General features: G+C 36.7%; 1 protein-coding gene across 2 annotated transcripts in view; it reads left to right on the top strand.

The window, feature by feature from the left end:
• The window catches only part of Sbf2 (SET binding factor 2), a 307,253-nt gene that overhangs the window by 143,662 nt on the left and 152,798 nt on the right, over positions 1-10,793 (top strand). For both annotated transcript variants that reach the window (XM_028768018.1, XM_028768017.1), the window contains exons 4-6: positions 1,274-1,393; positions 3,014-3,124; positions 4,677-4,782. In XM_028768018.1, the coding sequence (XP_028623851.1) occupies positions 1,274-1,393; positions 3,014-3,124; positions 4,677-4,782 (337 nt within the window). The remainder of the gene's footprint in view (positions 1-1,273; positions 1,394-3,013; positions 3,125-4,676; positions 4,783-10,793) is intronic.

Genomic DNA, 10,793 nt, shown 5'->3' with positions numbered 1-10,793 from the left:
CCTATTGACAGTGTCCTTTGCCTTACAGAAACTTTGCAATTTTATGAAGTCCTATTTGTCAATTCTTGATCTTAGAGCATATGCCATTGGTGTTCTGTTCAGGAACTTTTCCCCTGTGCCCAAGTATTCGAGGCTCTTCCCCACCTTCTCTTCTATTAGTTTCAGTGTATCTGTTTTTTTGTGGAGGTCCTTTATCCACTTAGACTTCAGCTTTGTACAAGGAGATAAGAATGGATCAATTTTCATTCTTCTACATGTTGTCCTCCAGTTGAACCAGCACCATTTGTTGAAAATGCTGTCCTTTTTTCACTGGACAGTTTTAGCTCCTTTGTCAAAGATCAAGTGACCATAGGAGTGTGGGTTCATTTCTGGGTCTTCAATTCTATTCCATTGATCTTCCTGCCTATCTCTGTACCAATACCAGGTAGTTTTTATCACTATTGCTCTGTAGTACAGCTTGAGGTCAGGGATGGTGATTCCTCCAGAAGTTCTTTTATTGTTGAGAATGGTTTTCGCTATCCTGGGTTTTTTGTTATTCCATATGAATTTGAGAATTTCCTTTTCTATCTCTGTGAAGAATTGAGTTGGGATTTTAATGGGAATTAAATCCCACTTTCTCTTCTGCTAGTTCCAACATATCTGGTTTTACGTGGAGGTCCTTTATCCACTTAGACTTGAGCTTTGTACAAGGAGATAAAAATGGATCAATATACATTTTGGCCATTTATAAGCATACATTTTCAATATACTAATTACAAAGCTTTGCTTCTTGTACAAAAATTTTCTCTTTTTAAGGCACCTGCCATTGTTGTATATGTGCAGAAGCACTTGACATTTTACTTGGAGAGCTCTGGGCTTTCTGCAGGTCTTAGAATCCCCACAAGAGAGAAAGATTGGGTCCAGTAAAAAAATAGAAATGAAAATAAATGCCTTATTTCTAGAATAAACTTTTCCTCTTTTTTTTGAAGACTGATTTTGTACTTGAATAAGTGACATTTTTAATTGTTTGGGTCATTACTTAAGATTAACTTAAACATGTCTTAATACCTGGATTCCTGAGAAATGAAACACTCACAGTTGGTGTTCATATCTGTAGTCTATGGAGCTTTGAAAACACATGAAACAAATACTCCTTACTTTGTGATTTCTTGCCTACTATTTGTAATTAATTTGGATTCTTGTAAGTTATTTATACGGTATGTGGTTTGAATATATTGTGTGAATTATTAACCTAGGAAACTTTGTACATTGGTTGTAATTTCTCCTTTTTCAGGGATCAAAGAAGGAAGAGATTGAAGGTGAAGAAGTATCTGGTTTAATTCAACCTGCAGAAGTATTTGCTCCCAAAAGCCTGGTGTTGGTATCCAGATTAGACTATCCAGAAATCTTTAGGGTAAAGAACTCATAGTCATCTTATCAATTTATAATATTGTGTAAATCTATTTTGAATGAACTAAGGAGACAAGAGGTTTTTTTTATTGAAAACATTGTTAGATTGAATTAGTGGTTCACTAATAAAATAAAATATAATAAAATAAAACATATGACATGAAGAAGCAGATTTGTGTTGGATGAAAGCAATCTGAACAAGTTAACGTGACTATTCACACTTCTAAGAGTATAATGTTTATTTAAAAATAGATTTCATGTTAATTAAATAAAAATTATAAACCATAAAAATTTTGATTAGCTTCAAGAACTTTAAAATGTACTCACTGTAACAACTGTGAATATGTTTATTAAATTTGTGGTGTTAAATTACACTAGGATTATGTGAGATTTTAGATAATTCTGATCATGTCTTTAAAATATTGTTTAGAGCCAAGCCTTATGGCCCAAGTTAGCAATTGTGGTATTTAAGAGGTAGAGACAAGAAGTCTTAAGTCCTGGGCAAGCCTGAGATACTACATGTTTCTTTCAGGTCCCTCCCCTCTTTTTTTTAGTATTCAGAATTTTCAAATATAAAGATGTATGAAAGAATAAATATTTGTATTAATATACAAGTATAAAACTAGAAAAGTGAGAGTATACATAATAGAATAAATAACCTCATTATTACAGTGACAATTATGACTCCTTTAGTGTGTTTTGTGACATACTATTATATGTAATTTCTACAAATTAATGACAGTTACTAATTTTTTAGTCACAATCTCAGTAAGCTAAAAGATGGAGATTATATATTAGGATCAAGAAGGAATCAGTCAGAAAAGAGCTTGCTGCACCAATAAGAGATTTTGAACTTGGATCCTCAGCACTTCTACAAAAGCCAAGCACATGACTGGGCCACATGTCTAACTTCAGTGCTGGGTGAAGGAAATAGGACAGGGAGACAGGAGGATTTCCAGAGCCCACAGGCCAGCCAGTCTACTGAATCCATGAATTTCAGATTCAGTGAGAGACCAAAGCTACTGAGGAAAACTGTTGGCATCCTTCTCTAGCATCCATGTGTACACAAGCTCACATATACACACCCCCAAACAGAAGTAAAATAAAGACAATAAAGATTGCATTTCATCTTATTTTACCACTTACCGTCTTCTGTACTCAGCATGTTAACCTTACTATTTTACCTGTTTGCTGTCCTTTGTTACAAATCATAGATGTTAAAGTTTCTACCAGATAGTCTGGATTTATAAGAACTATATCACAACACCTCTTAATTTTTACCTTGAAATACGGAGTTTCCTACAATAAGTTTCAAAACAACCAGGCAAACAGTATGGAAAAAAAACAATTCAGCCTTACAAATTAACTGTAATGGTTATCTAAACAGAGGTACCTGTTTTACAAATTATGGCTTTCTGCTTTCTATAAACTTACCTTGGAAGTTCATTTGGATGTTCTGGTCCTGGAGGAAAATTTAATAAACCTGTTTTGTTGCTTAAGATTTATTTCATGTTCAATGTAGAGTATAATTGACATGGTTCAAAAAGAAATTTTCCTGGAAGAGATGTCACAGTTTATTTTATTGACACTGCCATGAGATAACCGCGTGCACCACTCTGTGCAGGCTTGCCTGGGTCTGATCTATACTGTGTACGTGGACAGCCTGAGTGTCTCCTTGGAAAGTCTCATCGCAAATCTCTGTGCTTGCCTGGTTCCAGCTGCTGGAGGGTCTCAGGTGAATAGAACAAATTCATTTTGGATGATTTAATTTATGACAGAAAAGAAAGAATTCTTCAAATATTTTTGTTTTAGATAGGATCCTACTTTAGGTAATCCTTGTTCCTATGATGTACCGTCCAGATACCTAAGATTCTATTTCATAGATCAAGAGGCTGATTTCAAGAGATGGAGAGATGGCTCAGTGGTTAAGAGAACATGATGCTTTTCCTGAGGACCTGAGTTCAATTCCTAGCATCTACATCACATAGCTTACAACTGTCTGTAAGCCCAACTCCAGAGACATCCAGCCTCTGTGGGTACTTGCATTCATGTTCATGTACCCACTCCCACACATAGATACATAATGAAAATAATAAAAATAAATCTTTAAGAAAAGAAGCTGATTTTCAGATTGAGTTCCCTTTCAGCTGGCATAATTAGCAGACATATTTGATGTAACTTCAACTCTACTTTTTAACTTTTTGGACATATCTTTCTTTAGGAAGAATTTTTCAGTATATAGTATATAGTTACATTTCAATTATATTAAGTAAAAATTGACTAAAATTAGAAGACAAAATTGAGAAAACTTTCTATAGCATTGTAGCTGTTTTTTAAATAGATTCCTTTTTCTCTATATTTTGATGTTTAAAAAATTTGTCTTGGAATCAGAAAAATAAGACTCTGCCACCATGGTTTATTTATTGTTTCTAGGTCAACCATCTTGAAAAGCACTGGAGCTAGGGAAATAGCTCCTGTGAGAGAGCACATGCTTGTCATGTGTAAGGCCTTCCTATCAGTCCCAGTGCCAAACAGAACAGAGGCTTGTCTTCTTAGACCTTAAAGACATCTAGTTGGCCATGTAGTTTGTTTTTTCAGAGACAAACCTCTGAAAAGTCACAGCACTTGTCCTTTAGTCTGTCAAAAAAGTGAGAGAGAGAGCGAGAGAGCATGCACGCACACACATGCTTGCATGGATGCTGGTGTCCAAGGAATTCAGAGGCAGCAGATCCTTACTGTTAGAGTTACAAATGGTGGCAAGCCTCTGGCATGGATGCTATGAACTAAGCTGCGATCCTCTGAAAGAGCAGCAAGTACTCTTAACTGAGCCATCTCTCCAGCCCCTACAAAATGTTAAATTTTTAAAAGAAAAGATGTTACATGTAGAGTAATTAGCGTTTTAACTCTCTTTCTAAATTTCTTTTGTCTTAAATTACCTCTTCTCTTCTTCCTTTCTTCTTCTTCCTCTTTTCCTTCCTCCTTTTCTCCTCTTCCTCTTTGTTGTTCTAAGGACAGAATCTTAAAGGAGGCCTTGGCCTCATCAGGCCTTTCCAACAAAGAAGTAGATGGTTCTATTACGTTATACGTTGGTTATATGTTAACATAGCTTTGGTCAGTTATAATTGTTAGTGATATTTGTGTCTTATCTACTGAGGTTTTAACTTCCATGGAATAAATTTTCTGATATCATTTTGATTTGTACACAGCATAACTTGTATGTTTTAGGTTATATGTTTCAGTTTCTCACTGTCTCTTATGACTTTATTTACGTTTCTTTCATTCTGCAGAAGCTCTTTTCCTTGGGTGCAGGAGACAGACAACTGATCCAGACTCCTTTGCATGACAGTCTTCCTGTCACAGGCACTAGTGTGGCTCTTTTATTTCAGCAATTAGGTATGTCTTACCCTGGATTTTAAAGTATTTTCTTATAGAAGCCTGTGGCTGGAAATAATGATTGAAGTTTGTATCACCTGACAATGTAGAGGTAATAAAAAGACACCATTTATTGTCTATTGTAGCTTATCTATGTCAGAAAGAAAGACCTTATGGACCAAGCTTCTATAAGGACTTAATTTTGTATTGTCCCATTGGCATAGTTTGGATATTTGGGAGCAAGTTGCTAAGAAAGGGGATAGATGAAGGACACTTTGCATTTACTGCTTGGTATGATTAAGGATGGAGATAGGTGCATCAGGTGTTCCAGCTCATCAAAACACTGTGACTACATATTTGAAGAGATAGCGGAACTGAAATAGTTGTTCTTTGCTAATTAGAATGTGAAAAGCTTACTTTGGTTATAATTTGGTTCCCTTTTAACATTAAGTTCATTCCTAGGCATTTACCCATGGCAGATGATAATGCACATTCATAAAAATATTTGCACATGAATGTCCATAGCCATTTTATGTTAGTAAATTGAAAGCCATCTTAGTGTTCATCAAAGGTAATAGGGAACATATATTAAATTCTGTGGTTTATCCTCATGATGGGATATACAGTGTAAAAGAATGAAGTATTGATACATCCAACATAGATTAACATAAAAATAACTGTGCTGAATGGAAAACATCACATAAAAATGCATATGTTATGATTTGGTTTCTTAAATTGCAGTCTAGTCTGGTGGCAAAAACAAGTGGTCTCTGACTACATTGTTGGTAGAAAGATCAAGATTACAAAAGTCATGAGGAAACCTTTCGTGGTAATGATTTTTGTAAATAAATATATCAGATTCTTAACTGAAAACTTCAAAAATGTGTGACTATTTATAGCACCCTTATACAAAATAGAAATAGGTAGACACAGATGTCTGTTATGAATGAATTTATTAATACACCTTACAGTATATTCACTCAGTGGCAAATTATTCAGGCATACAAAGGAACATAGAATTGATACATGCTCTATCATGGATGTACTTTGAAACTATGCTATGAAAGAAGCCAGACACAAAAGCCATATATAGTATTATTTTGTTTATATGAAAAGTCCAGGATATGCAAATCCATACAGACAAAATCTAAAATAATAGTTTCCAGAGGCCAGAATAGGGTACAAATAGGTTCAGGATTTCTCTTGGATGACAAAATTGCTTTAGTTTAGATATTAATAGTAGTATATGTCTTGGTACTAAAACCACTGAATTGTACACCTCTAAACAGTGAATTTTGTAATCCCAATACTCAAGAAGCTAAGACAGAAAGATTACCACAAGTTTAATGCCATCTTGGAAATACAAATTAGAATTACTCTGCTTAAAAAGGAGGAGTGAGTAGGTGTGGAAACACAAAACAGGGCATTTCATAATATATGAACCATATGTATCTCAGTAAAGACAAAATCACTATGTTTTTGTAAAGCAGCTAAGGAAACATCTTGTAGCTACTTGAACTGAAGGTTGGTAGAACTGGAGTTTTGAAATTTTAATTACAACTGATCAAAAGTCAGCATTTTAAAAAATTTTATCTTTGAAAACTTCATACACATACACAGTGTATCTTAGACATATCCATCCCCTACTCCTTCTCCTGAATCCCCAGGACCCACCATTCTATCTCCATCTCACTTCATGTCTGCCTCTCACAACTTTTATTTGTAACTCACAATCAATTAGTGCTACCCGTATGCTCATGGGTGTGGAGTCATCCACTAGAGCATAGGAAACCCATCAGTGGCCACACTCCTAAAGAAAGTGACTGCCCTTCCTCTAAGAATCATCAGCCACCAAAAGAGCCTGAGCAGGGATGTGGCCTCGCCAGTGCTTGCCTAGTCCATGTTGAAATTTTATGTATTTTTATTTTTTATTTTTTGCTTATTTACTTTACTTCCCACTCACTGCCCCATTCCCAATCACCCCATCCCACAATCCTTCCTCCCCGCCCCCTTCTCCTCTGAGCGGGTGGAGGCCCCCTTGGGTATCTCAGACCTGGCACTTCAGGTCTCCAGAGGCTAGGTGCTTGTTTTTTTCTTGTAGTTGTATGTCCATTTTCTAAGACATGTTGGGATTTTTAACTGACAGTCTTTCACAGATCCTGTGTAGGAAAGCAACCTCTGCTGTATGTGCACGTGTGCAGTAGTCATGCTGTGTTCAAAGGACAACGTTTCACAGCACTCCCTATCTTCCAGCTCTTACATCCCTTAGGGCCCACTTTTGAAATGTGTCTGTGCTTTTGAGAAATGGTGTGAGGGGCTGATACTGGACCCATCAATGGCTGGGCACTCAGGGTTACTTGTTTGCATCCTTTGACAGTAATAAATCTACATTAACTGCCACCTGCTTCACTAAGAAGCTTCTATGACCACAGCTAGAAACAGCACAAATCTATGAATATAAACAAATATTTAGAAGGCACTTTAACAACATGACCATTTAGAAAAACAATATCAAGAGATTCTACTTGGGGCCTGTAACTTCTCTAGCTGTGGATTCTGCTCATGTTTATGGTAGCAAGCAGCAGGCATGGATTCACTCCTACTTGGGAACTTCTGATCTTGAAGTCTAAGTTTAAAAACAAAAACAACAAAATACAGTGAGAGATATCATATGACACAATTTCTGGGGAATATGGGGAAACATTTACTTATCTAAGATAGGGAACCAGTGATAGACTAAAGGGCAGAAATCACCAAAGCCTAACTTATTGGTACTGCTTACACAAGTAGGGGTGAGGGTTATTTACAGGAGCAGAAATGACTCAGAGCCACCTACATCACTGAATGCCAACTCCAACATGGGTGACAGCTCATGAAAACTGAAAACCTGGAGCACATTGCATAGATTACAAACAAGCCATCATGTTGAAAAGTGTCCTTTCTGAATAGGTCGACTGTTCTTTGCTTCTTTCATGTAGTTGGGCTTGTATCATGCTTCTTCCAGGCAGTTTAGCTGATCTGCCTCTTTCAGTTTCTCTCAATGGTCTTTACTGCTTCTATATCCCTGGAGAGGGAGGGTCCCAGTGAATCAAGTCAGTTTCAGGGACTTCCTGACATTATTGAGTTGTTTACCTCCAGAGCTTAAGACCCCTTCTAGTAGAACGCAATATCTGACCTCCCCTGTTGTCTCACCTTCCTTTTTACATCCTTTATTTTAAAGAAGGTTCTTTGTAGAATGGATGTTTACACCTTCCCTTAAAAACATCTGTTGTCTCACATCCCTTTAACAAGCTTACCTCCAAGATGGGAGGTTTTAATCCTGGAGAAAATGGCTACATAATACTAGGAATAGTAAAACATGTGATATGAAAGAACAAGAAGAGAATACTGGACTCTGAAAATTAAAGTGGAGGTGGGGGAAAGAAGTAAAGGGTGTGCAAACCAAACCTAAGGATAGATGAAGAAGCTTTATAAAACTCAGCTATTTGTGAGCTAATTAAAAAAATATTTAAAAAGGAGTTCAAATAGAAGTATTCTACCTTAGTGTACAATGCTCCTACCAGAAGACATGGGTTATTAAGGGAAAACCTCAGTCCCAGGAACAGGGTACTTCCCTCTGAGTTACTGTATAAGCTATTTCCATAACTCTTGGGCACCCACCCTAATAAAATGGCAAAACCCTATGGCTGAAGACACTTGGGTGCAGGATACAGAGAAGTCAGTTTTGAGTTAACCAGGAAACTAACTATTAGCTAGTGCTGGAAGGTGCTATGTAGTCTCCTGCAGGAGAAAAGATATCAGTGGCCTTACCCAGTGCTGGACACTACAGGCTACAGGTGCGGTGAGCAACTAACTCTTTTATTGTATTTGAGGCCAACAAATATTTTAAGATACATGAATTCACATTATTCACGGGAAAATAGCAAGGATCCAATTTATTATTTTGAAAATTATCAATAAGTAATCACAGTAACAATAAAAAGAAAGAAATTGTACCTTTTAGAAATATTCTAATTTATAAATGAATGCAAAATGTAATATATTTACAAATATCTAAGCATTAACAGTTATTATCTAAATATTACCTCCAAAAAAGCATATTATGTGCTTCCCTTACTTTAAATTACCTGTGGTTTTAATAAAATCTCGAGTCAGAAAATGAAGAAGCTAGAACTGTATGCATCAAGGATATAATTCTCAAAATGCAGACGTTTGTGGCCAGGACCGTGGTGCAATTGATAAAGGCTCCTGCTGCTGTACCTGCAACCTTATTTCAGTCCTGGCATCCTACATGTTGGGATTAAAGAACAGATTCTGACAAATGGTTGGTAAATTGAACATTTACAAGGGACTAGGATGGCTGTGAGTTAGCCCAATGACGGGATTATTGTAGGTCCACTTCCCAGGGGCCCACCCAATGCAGCCGAAAAGGAGTGCGTGGTGCTGGGAGTGGGTGCAGCCTACATGGCCTAAGACAGGGCCCTCACCCTCCTTTCACCCACATCAGAGTCCCTTGACGTTGCCCATCGTCGACAGCCTAAAGCCTTCGACCATCGATGTGACTCGTCTCACATCAGTGTTTTGGGGTTGTGAACTTGTCTAAGACCCCCCATAATTAGACATCCAAATTCAAAATTCACATAGTTGGGATTGATCATAAGATGCCTTCTCTAACTAAACAGAGAAGGGGGAGATGCCAGAAGCCAGGACCCCCGCCCTTACCCTCACCCCCTACCTTTCCCCACCTGCACAATGTCCTCTGAAGCTTGGCAACTGCAAGATCCTGCTTAGCAACTGCAGATAGACTCAAAGCAGTGTACCATATCATCTTAAGAATAGCAGGAAGACCATAACTCAAGCAGTGTACCATATCTTCTGAAGAACAGCAGGTAGATCATAATTCAAGGCAGTGTACCGTATAGACCATGACATGTTTCAAGGCACAGGCCAAGAAGATTTTGTACTTTTCCACCATCTGGCCCCTCTTACCCCCTCCCCTTGTGAAACATGCTATAAAAAAGCATTTCATGTTCAAAAATAAATAAATTATTTATAAAAAAAAAAAAAAGAGAGAGAGAGAAAGAAAAATAGCACACTTAACTTTAATGAGACCTGGTAGTTTTCAAACAGTAAAATTTATAAGAACATTCTGGAAAATCCTTGAAAATGGAGACTTCTTTCATTGTTATTTTTTACTGAGATAAATTTACAACAATAACATAAAAAAAAAAAAAAGAACAGATTCTTCTAGTCATTGTCTTCATACCTCACCTGCATGCCATGGCATTCATGCACACACACCCCCATGAAGAAAATAGTGTAATTATTTTAAATTTAAAAAATCATGCTTTCAGAAACTACCATTTAAGTCTCAGGTTTTTTAACAATAACTTCCCAGCCTCTCCCCGCAGACCTCCAAGAAAAAATATTAACACAGCAAGATAGAACTCTTAAGTCTATGATAATACTTCAGGTTAAAAAAAATACTACCTATAGAAACATTAAAACATTAGTTAAAATAAAAATCTAGACAGTTACTTTGGGATATATAATGCAGTAATTACATATGCTTTTATGTGTGACCCCAGAAAGCAAAGCACACTAGTCAACAAGGATCAAATGGGCAATGATGATAGTCTTTGGTGTCTATAAAACAGTTCTTTTAAAGAAGTGGCATAAATGTTCTTTATCTAGAAATTTAATTTGTTGGTTGTCGTTTTGTCCTATTGACAGTGTCCTTTGCCTTACAGAAACTTTGCAATTTTATGAAGTCCCATTTGTCAATTCTTGATCTTAGAGCATATGCCATTGGAGTTCTGTTCAGGAACTTTTCCCCTGTGCCCAAGTATTTGAGGCTCTTCCCCACCTTCTCTTCTATTAGTTTCAGTGTATCTGGTTTTATGTGGAGGTCCTTTATCCACTTAGACTTGAGCTTTGTACAAGGGGATAAGAATGGATCAATTTTCATTCTTCTACATGTTGTCCTCATAAAATTGCAAAGTTTCTGTAAGGCAAAGGACACTGTCAATAGG

This window comes from Grammomys surdaster, unplaced genomic scaffold (assembly GCF_004785775.1).
Source record: "Grammomys surdaster isolate TR1022 unplaced genomic scaffold, NIH_TR_1.0 184, whole genome shotgun sequence".
NCBI classification, from domain to species: Eukaryota; Metazoa; Chordata; class Mammalia; order Rodentia; family Muridae; genus Grammomys; species Grammomys surdaster.
Note: the sequence above shows the minus strand (reverse complement) of the source record. Positions and strands in the feature narration are given on the sequence as shown.